This window comes from Crotalus tigris, unplaced genomic scaffold, assembly GCF_016545835.1.
Source record: "Crotalus tigris isolate CLP2741 ecotype Arizona unplaced genomic scaffold, ASM1654583v1 scf7180000017695.2238764, whole genome shotgun sequence".
Lineage (NCBI taxonomy): Eukaryota > Metazoa > Chordata > Lepidosauria > Squamata > Viperidae > Crotalus > Crotalus tigris.
The window spans coordinates 1,586,507-1,602,097 of NW_024096573.1; the positions used below are offsets into that span (position 1 = coordinate 1,586,507).

General features: G+C 33.8%; 1 protein-coding gene across 3 annotated transcripts in view; it reads left to right on the forward strand.

Moving 5' to 3' along the window:
- The window catches only part of ELOVL6 (ELOVL fatty acid elongase 6), a 92,169-nt gene that overhangs the window by 69,392 nt on the left and 7,186 nt on the right, over positions 1–15,591 (forward strand). For all 3 annotated transcript variants that reach the window (XM_039338346.1, XM_039338345.1, XM_039338344.1), the window contains 2 exons: positions 1,148–1,279; positions 10,015–10,166. In XM_039338346.1, the coding sequence (XP_039194280.1) occupies positions 1,209–1,279; positions 10,015–10,166 (223 nt within the window). In that variant the 5' untranslated portion in view covers positions 1,148–1,208. The remainder of the gene's footprint in view (positions 1–1,147; positions 1,280–10,014; positions 10,167–15,591) is intronic.

Below are 15,591 nucleotides of genomic sequence, written 5' to 3' on the forward strand. Positions count from 1 at the left end.
TCAAGCATCCAAATGTAAATCATGTGACCATGGGGATGCTGCAAAGGTCATAAATGTGGAAAATGGTCATAAGTCACTTTTTTCAGTGTCATTGTAACTTTGAATGGTCGCTAAATGAACGGTTCAATTCTAATTTAAGGCCGTGCAAGACACATGTTTTTATTATGCTGGTGAAACTCTGTTGTGTATTGCTGTTATGTTACAGACTAATCCAGTATTTGCAGTCACCGTTATAATATTATTAGTAGTATCTGGAAGCACTGAAATGCCTAGAGTAGTATTCAAAGTCCCAATGACTGCTTCTAGGCTATTTTCCTCTATAGATATAGAAATATAGGTCAGGGATCCCTAGCCCCCAGGCCATGGCCCACTACCGGGCCTTGAGCCATTCAGAACTGGGCCACAGAAGTGGCAGGCGAGCACGCAAGCACATTCCCACTTATATGATCAGCAGGCAAGCTTGTGCACACACACTCCATTTGTGCAAGTGGCAGATAGCTGTGTCTGCTGCTCACGTGGAATCATCCCTTCTCTCCCCCCCCCCCTTGCTGATGCACAAAGCTGGAAAGATTGGGGAACTGATATAGATGATATAGATAAGTATAGTCTGGTCTATTACCTTCTATTAATACTCACCAAAAATCCCTTATTGTTAAAACACAAAAAAAATACTTTCAAAATATTGGTCCAGTTCAGATTAGTTTGTTTTTTTATTTTTCTTAAATCACAGTTACTCACATGCAAGTTCATATGGCATGTTGAGCCATTATTTAATCATGATTTACTAAATAGACCATAATTGGCTGAGTTTATATAATGTGCTAAATCCAAACTAAAGAATTACATTATGGTTTTAACCAGCATTATGTCAGACTATTGGATTATTACTAGGAACACAACAAGACCACAAAGTACTTTTAATTGGGTTGCACTTCATAATTACATTTGGAGTTTATTACCCAGAGTGCTTAATTTGCATTCAATAGTCTATGTTTCGATTGCCTGAAAGAAAACACATACATGAGTAGCAATAACCTGAATGCTTTTCTGTGTCAAATACCTTCAAATATAGGTGAAAGATTTGTACACTAATGGCTGATCAAAAAGCATTTTGTGATTGAGGTTTGTTTCATTTTTTCTTTTTTAGGAAAAAATCTTTCCTGTTTTCTGCTTTATATGCTGCCTTTATATTCGGTGGTCGGCATCTAATGAACAAAAGAGCAAAATTTGAACTAAGAAAACCATTAGTTTTATGGTCTTTGAGTCTCGCAGTTTTCAGGTAAGCTACTTTGTGGAAGAAGCTATTCATATTTAAATTATTAACTGATTTAAATAAGGAAAATATTTTAAAAAGCTAATTTTTGCAAACATCAGGATTCTTACATCTTACAACTGCCTTCCCCAAGCAGGAGATTGTGGAGAGAGAGAAATTTCAACTCTGAAAATTCCCAGCCAATGTATTTTATAATATGTATGCACCACAATTGCATGATGTGAACTGTCTTTTCTATAATGGTCCATACCCTGTGAGGCATCCCTTTCTCGTTTATCTGGCCACTTATTCCCCCAAGTGCTAGCCAGGCTGAAGTGAAATTGGAGCCTGTGGATGGCATGTTAGGGGCATCACAGGGCAATGGGTACGGCACGGGAGGGGTTATTTGTTTTATGGGTATTTTATTTTACTGCTTTGTGCTTTTATGCTCTAAAATGGGTGGCTCTGAGTTAGGCTTTAAAATGGGCGGCTATACAAATCTTTTAGATAAATAAACTGTCCTCCAGAAAGCTGTATGTCCTTTCAAGATTCATTAAAGCATATGAAGATCGGCTCACGATTAAGAAACATCTGAGGAAGTAATACAATATTATTTTCACCATCTTTAAATTGTGGATTTAATCTGTTTACCCTAGCTTTATTGGAATTCTACCTTACAATCTTGTACTTGTCTACTCAAATTAATTCACATTGGGAGAAATACTACTTAATCCTAAAGGAATGCACTGTAGAAGGAGAGATAGTAGTCAAAAATAAGGGGAGTCTGGTAAGCACCTTTCCAGCCTAACAAATTTTATGAAAAGCTTTCATGAGATAGAGCTTGCTACATCATGTACATGGAAATGTAGGATGCAGCCTAGGTTTCTGTTACATGTCTAAAAGTTTTCTGACAATTGTAATGTGTCTGAGAGTCAGTTTGGTACACCACAGTCTTAAGGGAAAAGGCAAGGCAAACCACTTCTAAAAAATGTTATCCAGGATTGACTCAGAAGCAATCATCATCACGGTAAATATTTTGATTTAGGATAATGATAGGTAGGTAGATAATAGATTTCAATGGTAGATACTCTACTGTCTCCAATAATTGGATACCTCTGATTTTGTAATAACCTTAATATCCTGTAGAAACAGACTTCCTTCCTTTTTAGACTGCTGTTCAAATCTTCATAAATATCTCAAGATACTTTCATTTATCCCTGGACCTAAGATTTACTACCACTATGACTGCAGTATAACAGCTTGTGTTCTGAAGAAATAATTGGGTTTTATTTAAATTTTATACCATATTGATGCATGTGTTTTGAACTGAGTTAAAGTTTATTAAGTAACTTCTTTAATTATAAGTAGATTATTTGCCAAGTAAAGAATTTAAACTGAAAACATATACAATGGGAAGCTGCCTCATTTTGCTATAGTCATATATAACATAGTTTTATCCCAGTGGGTAGCTTTAATATATTTGTTTAAGGTTCTGTAAATAATATATAAATTTATTTTCTTGGGATATATAATCTTCTATATGTCATCTCTTGAATCTGCAATAATATTAATATGTGAGAATATTGCAGGAACTTTTTTCCACATTTTAGAACAGGGGTGTCAAACTCGCCAAGTCATGTGGTGTCACGATGTATTGTGACTTTTTTCCTTTTGCCGGAACTGGGGTGGGCGTGGCTTCCGTGTGACGCATCCAGCCACAAGCCGGTAGTTTGACACCCCTGTTTTAGAATATTACTTCTCCCTGAGAAGTGCATGTATTTATTTTTAAATCTCCTCCTATCAAATTTTATTAATTTAATACTTTTCTAAGAAATTATACTTGACCCTATTTGGTGGAATAAGTTGAAACAATAGTAACTAGCAATTTGTCTAATTCTCCCTAAATAAATATATGTACAGTATTTATAAATGCTGATTTATCTACCAAAATTTAACAAAACAAGTAAGCAGTTTTTTTAAAAAAAATATTTAAAGTTCATTCCATCTTTTATAATAAAAGAAGACAAATATTTATATCTATTTCTGAGGGTTGCTTTCAAATGAAATTGGAAATATATAACACTGTTATGTCTTATAGATTATACTGCTTAGAGTCTTATGCCAGTCTGGCACTGTCTACATTTACTGAAATTGCCATCTTCAAAGTTCTTCATTCCTTCAGCCATACTGGCTGGAATCTCTGGGAATCATTCAGTCAATATATTTGAAGAGTCTAAACTGATTCCAGTGTTGGGTCTCCAGATGGTCTTGAAGAATGGAAGCAGGACAATTGTAATTGGAAGCCACTGGAAGAGCTAAATTAGAAGCAACAATGGAAATGAGCAGTGAGGAACATCTGTACCTAAATTGTAGCAAGCATTTTTGACAAATAACTAACAAAAAAAGTCATCTAGCCTCAGCTATACTTCATTTGTTATTGAAAGAAGTGTAAGATTGATTGAAGTAATATAAGAACTCTTCAAATGAATAAATAATCAAGGAAGCAAGCTAGCTCACAGGATCCCAACATAACTACAAATATTTCTTATTATCCACAAGGCTACACATTCCATCTGATTTTATGACTCTGCAATGTTTTTAAGAAGAAAACAAGGCAAAAGACTGTCATGGCATAAAGAAAAGCTTCAAATCTTTCTTCTGGATCACACCAAGCACTCTTAAAAAAATTAAATGGTGGGGGGAAGGCAGTGCTTTTTTAAATGTAATCCATCTGTTCAGAAAAATAACTTGAGATAGTACAGATCTGACTGCAAAATTAGAGAGTGTTGGCAGGAAACAACTTAAGCAGTTTAACTTCTCACTATTATATGATTGGCCGTGCATATAATAGAGATTTTGGGAGAATTCCATTAAAATGCTCCTCAGCCCAAATGTTTGGGGACATTTGCCTTCCTTGAATACTCATATACCTTGATGAATCCTTTATCAGAGCTCTCAAACAATCGGTGACTGGCATTGTGCTCCAATTGTGTTACTGCTACATGGTTTTCATGATATCTTTTTTCTCTGGTAGGATCACAGAAAACAAATACAGGTGATCCTTGCTTACTGACCAGTTATTCAATGATGATTCAGTTTCGATGCTGCTGAATAAGATTTATGATCAGTCTTTGAAGTTGCAGCTGCTGCAGTGTCCCTGTGATCACATGATTGTGATTCAGTCGCTTTACAACCAGTATACATTTATGACAGTTGCAGCATTCTGCAGTCACATGATTACCATTTGCAACCTTCACAGCCAGCTTCCACCAAGAAAGTCAGTGACGAAGCCTGCAGGAAGCTACAAGTTGTGGTCATGTGACATCATGCTTAACAGGCATAGGTGATGAGTTAATGACTTCAGCTGGAATTGCCATAGCAAGTTAGGTGCAGTTATGTAATTTCCCACTTTATGACTGAATTGCTTAAGAACAGAGTTGCTGGTCTAGTTGAGTTCAGTCAGTGAGGACTACCTGTAGACCAAAGTGAAAAGTTTAAAAAAAAATCACAAAGGTTGGCCATCAGTAGCAATATTTGGAACATAATTTCTTGCTGTCCCTTAATTAAAAATTTTATTTGCATTCTTCTATTTATCTGTTTGTTTTCATATCGTCTTCTGGGAGTCTAAGGTGGCATGCATGATGTTATCTCGCTCCAGTTTTATTCCTACAAAACAGATTAGTCCAAGAATTAGTGAGTCTGCCAAAATACTAATGAGGCTACACTTTGATGTAATCACTATTATGCTGACATAATCACCGATGTTACATTGGTATGATCTCTGTTGAAGATATCCTTGCCCAATTCTCAGCTGATCCTAAGAATGAGCTCTTTATTTGGAACATTGCCTTGTAATTGTAATAGCTTTTTCAGTCTTTTGTTACAATTGTTTTTGGCCAAGTAGATGGAAATGAATGACCCGATTGAGTTGTTTGCACTCACATGGTGCTCTTAATCAACAGTGTTGTTTTGGCAACAAATCATTTGGAAATCCACCCTAACTTTTCACATTTTCTTGATTCTTTTGAGGTTGTTTTCAAACCTCAAGACTTAAGTCAATGGAGGCAAATATAAATAAGTATCTTTACATTTTATTTTATAAATAAAATGCATTCATGCTGTTGCTACCCATCTATGAGGCTCATAGATGGGTAGCAACAACATGAATGCATTTTACTCCATTGGCATCCCATAGATTATAGATGTCATTATTGAGAACATAGGTACTTAATAGGAACTTATTAATTTGCTTTTTTATAAATAACATTTCCATCGAATCCAGGATATATCTCAGCTTGAAAAACAAACAAGATCCTTTTTAGTACTTTGTAAAATATGAAACCAGTATTACTGTATATAAGCTTCAGGTTTACCCTAAATGCACCATATAATTAACTGGTGCATTTAAAATGTAGCAAATTCTTCATTTATTGGGGAGTCTTTGGTATTCTCTGGCGTTGGTTGTTTGCTTGCAAACAACTGGGTAACATCAGCAGTACTAGTGAGAATGGTGTTTGCTCTGTTTATATTCAGTAACTTGTTTTGCAAGTATTGGGGAGTGTGTAGTTTTCTCCTTAGTAGTTCTTTTATTAGGGCGTTGTGTTCTGCCTGATTGTTTGTCTAGTGTTAACCCCTGCTTATCTGGGTTAGGACATGTTCTGGTTTTTCTCCTTGGTTAAATCGGCAGGTAAACTGAGGTCCTTTCAGTTTCCATGTTTCAATGTCTATAAAGCTTTATAAGTACTGTTAAAATATCCTGTATCCATATGGTCACATATCACATGCTATGTGGTAACAGTTAGTAGCTGCTGCAGATTTTAAGTAAGCTGCCGGTACTTTGAATTGTCTTTATAAGAAACTGGAAACAAACAAGGCTGTGAAATTTGCAAGTGATATTATAAAACAACTCATATACCACATCTTCTGCATTCTAAGGTGAAAATTATCATGGCATGTATAACTGAGGCTGAGTTATATTGGAGAACAAGGTGCTGCAGTTAGTCTGATCTTTGATAATAAAAAATGCTTTTTGTCACCAGGACTAGTTTTATTTCTATGTGCAAAGGTAGATCTGTCTTCTGTAGGTTCACAGAATATTGAGTAAACTAAATATCAACTGAGTATCTGGAGATCAAGTTGAATACAGGGACAGTGCACATGATGGTGCTTCTATACACACAATGCAATGTTTTATGAAAAAAATATTGTAGATAAATTTATTTTCTCTTTTAAGCTTTTGTTAATGGAATAGTAATTTTATTACTCTAAGTTTATATCATCTTCTCAAACAGTTTTTCTCCCACAAAAGTTATGAACATATAAAGATATGTTTTTAACACTTAGAAGAGATGGGATCTATTTAAATATTTGTATTAAATTCAAATGAAAAAATAGACCATATAGACATACCTATGAGATATCTATGTTTCCCCATGTATAACATAATAATAAGAGAGTCTGGAAGCTGATTACCTTAGTTTCTTGCTAACTGACCAGGTAGCCTCTATTTCACATAATATAATCTGGTTCTATGTCAGAGCTATAATTAGTTATAAGCACAGCTTCCAATTGAAATAATGGTGAAACTTAACTAGGCTTCTATAATTCAATATATTTTCCCTTTTTTCTTTTTCCCCTCCCCCTTTTTTCTCTTCTGCTTTTTAAATATACACTATTATATGTTTTTTTCTGCTAGTTCCTTGTTTAATTAGTTGGACTATAATCCCATCAAAACCTAGAAGGGGTTCAGCAAGTATTAGACTTAATATAACTTAGCATAGCTTTACATTCTTGTATTGTTTCATACATTCTGGTATTACTTTTGTCCTTTTTATACTTACCTATCCTATCTCTTTATAGCATTTAGGTTATTGAAAAATTAATTGTAACTTTCTAAGATTCTTTTTCATTTTAATTCCTATACACTAGTTTTACATTAATAATTATACCTTTACCTGGTTTTCTACCAATGTGACTTTTTATTTCTATTTTAGTGCAATTGTTACATTATTATTTCTATGTAGGTCCATGAGCAATATAAATTTGAATGATTGGCTTATTTAAAATATGCTTACATATATGCAATGTAGTCTCCAAAGAATTCACGCAGAGCCTCATAATACACTATGAAATTCTGAAATTTAATTAATGATTGCCAAATAGTAAATTATCTGCAAGCTACTCACTATGCCCTGCAACCTTGGATGAAATGAATTGTCTGAGTTTTTTCAATCTTGCTGCAGGGCTCAGATTATCACTGGAATAGCCATAGATGATGCATAGTTCTTATTTAAAAAAGAGAGGGGAGTGAAAAGGTATTGATTTTTTTTATGATAATAAAAATCATAATAGTTTTAATTATGATGAAAATAATAAGATTATTATTAATCTTAGTAATAAGATTCAGAGATATAGTTTCATTTATAATGCTGGATTCATTACAGAAATTGCATTGAAATATAGAAACTGTATATGTGCTGGATTTCCTTTGCTCTTTCACAATGTATACAGTAAAATTGCTTGGAATATTGATACTAGTCTGGTATTGACAGAATTCTTTCTTTTATCTAAGGTTATTTAATTAGGGTGTTGATTCTTATATAAATATAATAACAAGTTGATGAGGACTTACTTGTGAGAAAAGTATAGCCAGAGCTATGGAGGAGAATTAAGTGCATTATTATTCACCATTAAATTGATTCAACACTAAATTGGTACCAGATAAGGGTCAAAGCAATTCAGGAGGGGTTGGACTTGAAGTGCTTGTGGGAATGCAACAACTCTAAGATTATTGTTGTTGTTGTTGTTGTTATTGATCATCGCATAGTCAGCCAGATGTTCAGACTGGATTTGGCATTTTTGTCTACCTATCGAGTCCTTACCAAGGACCTGGGATAGGCAGATGTGGATGTTTGATGGTATTACAGATATCGTCGCAGGATGGAAGCAGTTCCTAGTAAGGCCGCCTTTTGCAATTGACTATTGGCAAATTTGTCAATGCCAATGGTGTTCAAGTGGTGCTCCAGTTGTTTTGGGATTGCACCCAAGGTGCCTATTACTATTGGTACTACCCTTGCTTGCCTTTGCCACAGTTGTTCTATTTCTATTTGTAGGTCTTTGTATTTTGTTATCTTCTCTAGTTCTTTCTCTTCTATTCTGCTGTCTTCAGGCACTGCCACGTCCACTATCCAGATTTTTGTCTTTCTTATCGACAGTTGTTAAGTCCAGGGTGTTATGTTGCAGGTTATGTTGTTGTTATTGTTATTAATATTATGTTATTACTAGCTGTACCCAGCCACACGTTGCTATGGCTCAGTCTGGTTAAATGGAAAAGAAAGAAAAGAGAAAGTGCACCTTTGTAATATGTTTAATTTCACAATGCTTGTGGGTACACAATATTCTTTGTTGTTCCATTGTCTGTGCAGATATAGAGATTGTCTGAAATCGTAGCGTGTGTTGCTTTTACATCCAACAGATGGATGTAAAAGTATGTTTTTACCTGTCACAGGTGTGACATCTATATAATATAGGTATATATAAACACGCACGTATTCAAATGCAACGTTGTGTCAAAATTTCAAAGCAATCAGTGAAGAACTTTCGGAGATTTAAGATTTTGAACAAACGAACATTTACATTTTTATTTATATAGATTATTAAAAGTTGGAAGGGATTTTGGAGGTCTTCTAGTCCAACCCCCTGCCCAGGCAGAAACCCTATACCATTTCAGACAAATGGTTGTCCAGTCTCTTCTTAAAAACTTCCAGTGTTGGAGCATTCATAACTTCTGGAGGCAGGTTGTTCCACTGATTAATTGCTCTAACTATCAGGAAATTTAGAACAATTAATCTGTGGAACAACCTGCCTCCAGAAGTAGTGAATGCTCCAAAACTGGAAGTTTTTAAGAAGAGACTGAACAATCATTTGTCTGAAATGGTATACTGTTTCCTGCCTGGGCAGGGGGTTGGACTAAAAAACCTCTAAGGTCCTTTCCAACTCTGTTATTATTGCTGTTATTTTTATCATCATCATCATCTTAGAGTTGTTGCATTCCCACAAGCACTTCAAGACCAACCCCTCCTGAATTGCTTTGATCCTTATCTGGCACCAATTTAGTGTTGCTCTTTAGTTGACCAGATTCTTGGACTTGAATAAATCTTCTAGGCTGAAACCTTAGAAATGGTTCTGATTCTTCACTATACTAAACCTGAATCCTGATCAGATTAAAAAAACATGGTTGATGATTTATATATATACAACTCTGGATCCTCCCTCCCCCAAGTTTTGCTTGGGGATTTTCTTTAATTCATCATTATCCTTGGAAACTCAAGTAGGATACCATATCTGGACTGCAAAAATCAGGACATCCACTACAATATTTTCAGTATCACTTTGCTGCCAAGTAGAAGTCATCTGAATTAGCCTGGATATACAGTTATAGTCTGTATATATGTGAATCCAAAATATCCAGCAAGAAAGAAATTGAGGGAATTATTTGTATAATACCACTGGGAAAAAATAATAACAGTTCATAAGGTGGGTGTTTTCCTCTGCTGTTGCTTACTTCCTCAATCAGTGATTCAGTTAGTTTTATATAGGTAATGTTTAAGTGTTCTGTTTGTTCCTCATTCCTTTATACGGTGATTTTTTTTTTAAAAAAAGACCAACTCTGCACACTAATAGTGTCTGTAAATTTTGCCTCCATTTGTTTCTTACAATAGTTAATGACTATTGTTTTATTTTTTCTCTTTACGGTCACAAAGTATATTTGGTGCTGTTCGAACGGGTGCTTATATGGTGTGTATATTGATGACCAAAGGACTGAAGCAATCAGTTTGCGACCAGAGTTTTTACAATGGACCAGTCAGCAAATTCTGGGCATATGCATTTGTGCTAAGTAAAGCACCAGAATTAGGTGAGTGGCTTTTTTTAAAAAAAAAATAAAAACTTTATGGGACATAATGAAAGCAAAAGAGCAAAGCTACAAAAGATTTTACCTTGGTGTTTTAAGTGGTTTTAAAATATTGTTGTGCATCCCCATAACTTTTGTATTTGTAAATTTGAAAATCACTTTATCTCCTGAATCAAATTGTAAAATGAAGAGCACATAAAAAAAAAACTTGGGGAAATTCTTAGTCCATGCAGTTTTGATTTGAATTATAAAATTTCAGAATTCTGTTATTTATTCTACTCTCCAACTTTACCTTTGGGCTAGAAAATAGCACTTCTCCCATATAATAAATGCTGCACTAGCTCAGAGAATAATTAATGCAGCCACAAATTCATAATGTCTTAGGGCTGTGAAAAGTGCCAGGTGGAAGGATCAATTCATTAATTGGTTAAATTTTATAGACTAGAACCGTGGTGGTGCATGGGTGCCAAAAGCGGCACTCAAAGTCCTCTCTGTGGGCATGCGCGCCATTGCCCCAGTCCTAGGCCTTCTGCTGGGTTTTATAAAACCTTTTCACTTTAGGCCTCCACCACCGTGTGCAAAAAAAAAAGGGGGGGGGGTTAATCAATCAATCAATTTCAACTTCTCATGGGAAAAAAAAATCTCGCAAAGTTGGAATTGATTGATTGAACTTTTTAGTCTCACTCAGTCTGCCATTACCAGCGCAGCCACACTCCCAATTGGCCATGCCCACCCAATTGGCCACACCCACCCAATGGGCCATTCCCACCCAGCACCCGATGATACATAAGTGGGTTTTGGGTCGCAGTTTGGGCACTCGGTCTCTAAAAGGTTCGCCATCACTGGACTAGAAGAAACAAAATAACTGTTTTGATACTGTGACATGCATTAAGATGCTTTGATATTATTCAACACCCTTGTGGTTTAGGCTGTTTTGAGGAATCTTTTCTTTTTAAAATATTCTTCTAGGGGCATCATCTGATTGAAAGCATAATAAAAAATATTTGGCCCCTGTGCTTCAGAATGAATTGTGATTAGTGTAGATTATGACAAATTAAATGAAAGCAATCCTTTATGAAGTTGAAAGATTCTATGGGAATGCATATAGTCATGTTTCTGGAAGATATCAAAACAGCATGGACAATTTTATTGTAGGCCTGTTTCCAGAAAAAAATGGTTGTGAATCACTTTGAGAACATATCCAAGCACTTCTGTTGCTTCTATCTATAGGATTGCTTCTATCCAAGCAATCCTATAACTAAGCTCATTGCAAGCACAGTACGGCTAGTCCAGGAGTAGGCAACCTTGGCTCTTTTATGACTCGTGGACTTCAACTCCCATAATGCCTACCCCTGGGCTAGTCCTTGGCTTACGCCTGTTAGTTCAGTGACTATTCAAACTTGTGGCAGCATGGAAAATAATGAACGTACAACACATCCTTGGAATTTCAACCATCACATGTCCCAGAGAAGTTCTCCCATTTTGCTAAGGGACAAGCAGAAGCAGGTCCTATGTCTTTAGAGTATTCTCTATCCTGCAGTACTCCATGTTCCCGTCTTTGGTAGATTAAAAAACTCCTTTCTATTTAACAGAGCATAAGAATAAAGACTAGGATTGTTTTAACCTTTTTTCTACAATGCATTTTCACTTTTTTACTATTATAATTATGTCACATTTTGATACATTAATATTCCTCACGTCAGTGCACATAATGTACATTTTCATGTGTGACACAGAGAATTCTTTATAGTCTTTTTTCATTCATCTTAAAATGAAAACCAATAGTGCTAGTTTCTTTCAATTGTTTTTTTGTCCTTAAATTTGTGGTTTTAATGTTAAAATTCAAAGCAGTCTGGAAACCACTGAGAACAGAATAAAATAAAATAATTGGAGGATATACTTCTATGCAGGCAAGTGCATATCAAAGATATCCAACAAGCCAAATATTAGTCATTTTATCATAAAATGTATGCCATTTTGTTTATAAATTTATCCTTGTATATTTTACAGCAGAATAGTAGTGAAAAGAGATATGTAAAATATAAAAAATGCCTTACAGCACGAGGTATAAATATTATTTTTTTCAAATACATATTAAAGAGCTGCAGGCCAGAATGTTTCATTGCTACATACAGCAAAATATTACATAGACTATTCTCTTCATCAACCATTTATAGAAATATCAAAAACAGCACATTTGATTATTTCTGTTTGGATCTGCCCAAAGATCTTTGTTTATCATTAGACTCATTAGTATAGTCCCAATTCCAAATTCTACATTTGCTAGTGAACTGATGCTGACTGTAAAAACAGAAATCAAAAATTAAAAATGAACAGTATAAAGAAAGCATTATTTCAGAGAATTTCTCATTTTCAGCACTGAGCAGGAAGGACTTTATCTCTGTTATTTATGTGCTTATGGATCCTAACTTATTTACTTTCTATATTTTTTATTAATTTTTTTGCACAAACATAAGTCACAATAGTTGGTAAACAGTGTGATGTCTAGGTTACATTTGTAAAAACAATCCTTAACAATTAATTTCTATAGTCTGTATTTCATATATTAATTTTGTTTACTTTCCTCTTTCCCTGAAAGATCCTTTTTTGCAAACATTATGTTAATATAATTCTTATTGTTTTAATAAGTGACAATTTGGTATATATTTTTTCCAATATTTCTAAAAAATAATCATCATATTAATGCATTCTTTTCTTTCCATTCATTTGAATTGCCTTATCATCAATCCTGTTACAGTCCTTATTTTAGTTTATTTCTCCCACCAAATTCTAAGTAATTTTTACTGGTGACAATTAATTACATTTACATTAAGAAACTTGATTCTATTTTTTCCATATAAGCCATCTCACATTTTTATATTTCTTAAATTTTAAATATATTGGTAAAAAAAAGAGGGGAAAAGAGAAAGAATAAAGAAAAATAAAATAATAAAATAAAATAAAATAAAAAATAAAAGAGAATAGAAGAAAGCAGTAATAACAGAACAGAGGAAATAACATAGTACTTAAAATATATATCCCTCCTGGCTTGATAGTATTTATTTTCTCAAACTTCTTTTTCTTTTTAATCATAGTTAAGAATATATTTAATCTTTAAACATTCTATTTAATAAATCTAATCATCTAATCCAGTGGTTCTCAACCTGTGGGTCGGGACCCCATTTGGGATCGAACGACCATTTCACGGGGGTCCGCCATTTTTTCCCCCTTTTCCTTAGCTGTGCTACTCCCTTTTATTCTATTGGTTTTTGAAAGCCAATAGAATAGACTCTCTTGAATAGAGTTTAATTCTATTAGCTTTCAAAAGCCAATAGGAATTGTCCAGGCTGTCTCTGCCCTGCTGAGCCCACCAAAAGTCCCATTCTGTAAACGGTGCTGCACCAGTTGAGTAGTCCTCGACTTACGACCAGTTGAGTAGTCCTCGACTTACGACCGGTTGGGGGTCGCGCCATTAAAAAGGTTGAGAACCACTGATCTAATCCCTTAACTCTAATTCAAAACATTTTATATATATTATATATACTTTTCTTGAGTTCAGTCACCTTTAAATATCTAAAACATTTCTTAAAGTATTCCAATATTCCTACACAATCATCATCATGTTAATACATTTCTTTTCTTTAAAAAAGTAAAAAGGAGGAGAGGAATGCAGTAATAACAAAACATGAGAGGTAATATAATATATATCCCTCCTGGATTAATAGTATTTATTTTCTCAAATTTCTTATTCTTTTTAATCATAGTTAAGAATATATTTAATCTTTAGACATTTTATTCAAATAAATTTAATCATCTAATCCGTTAACTCTAATTTACTTATATATATAGATATATAAGTAATGTACTTTTCTTGAATTCAGTCACGTTTAAATATCTAAAACATTTCATCCCTCTTAAAATGGTGTGTTACAATTTTTTTCTATTTCTTTAACCATATTCAAACACGTTTCTTTTTTAAATATTCTCTCTGATATGTCCCATCATTTTTTTTCTTAATCTCTTTTCTTTGCCCAGAATTCTTCTTGATCAATATACTTTGCTGTGGATCCTAACTTATTTAAAATGTGTAAAAACTCATTGCAGTCTAAATAAAGCCAGTTGCAATTGCTTATGAAAATGTGATATGGCTAATAAAGCTACAGAAGTTGCACTTGAAAGTGTTTTTAAGACTAGAATGTTACTGATGAAAATGAAGCATCTAATTCAGACATGTCAAACTCGCGACGTCACATGACATCGCGCAACATATCGAAGCTTTTTTGCCATTGCCGGCAATGGGGTGGGCATGGTTTCCCAATGACGTGTCCGGCCTATGGGCCGGCAGTTTGACACCCCTGATCTAATTTGTCTTTTGCTATCATTCTTTATTTGAATTTTGAAACACTTGCCTGCATAGAAGTATATCTTCTGTGTCTCAAAGGTAATATTCAGTTAAATATACAATAGTAAAAACATAATTTTAAAAGTTAAAAGAAATAAGGAAGGAATAAAGCAGTATAGGAAATTTAAAACATTGTTGGTAAAATAAGTAAGAGTGGCAGGTTACCTACTAGGAGAAGGGAAATAAAACACACCTACTCAATCTTAAAACCAAAAAAACCTTGATTTTGCTGCTCATCTTACAGCTTTATTTTGCTTGTTGCCACAAACTAAAATAAAATGAAATATTGAGAGTCATATCTATGAATTAAATAAACTTTTTTGTTTTCTTCTAAAAATGTATTCTGAAAAAAATATTAAAAGAGAGTCAAATATATGGTAGATTTTCACAATTCAGCTGGAAGTATGAGGTGTTTAATCCAAAGAGAGAATTGAATCAAGTGCATCATAAAATTAAAGTTTCCTTACAATTCATATTAATACTGCCTTAACATACAGTAATGTCTTGTAACTAAAATTATTTTTTACCGCACTGTTTTGGGTGATGGTTTTCTATGAAAAAATATTTTTCACTCTAAAAATGTGAAGAGAATAAACAAGGTTAATCAGAGCAGAAGGATATTAGCATGATCTCAGAAAGTGTAATTAATTTAAAACCTAAGTATGTTCTTCATTGATATATGTTCTTTTGATTATATTATTACAGGAATAATGATTATCTGTTCTAGAAGTATAATAGATTATTATAAAGATGTATTTAACTAACATTTAATAATTTATGGATGTTATCTTTATTATTTTTGTGTATCTTTCCTTACTAAGAAATAACTATTAAATTTAAAATTAGGGCATGGCAGAGATTTTTATTATGATGTCATTGTACAAATACAAATGGTCATAATTAGATTCTAGTACCAAATTTAAGGTGATATTGCATTCAAAATATTTCTGTAGAAAATCCTTATTTCTTATGTTAAAGAACACACACATTTTTAAAATGATATAATGTTTCAGGGTATTTCAAAGG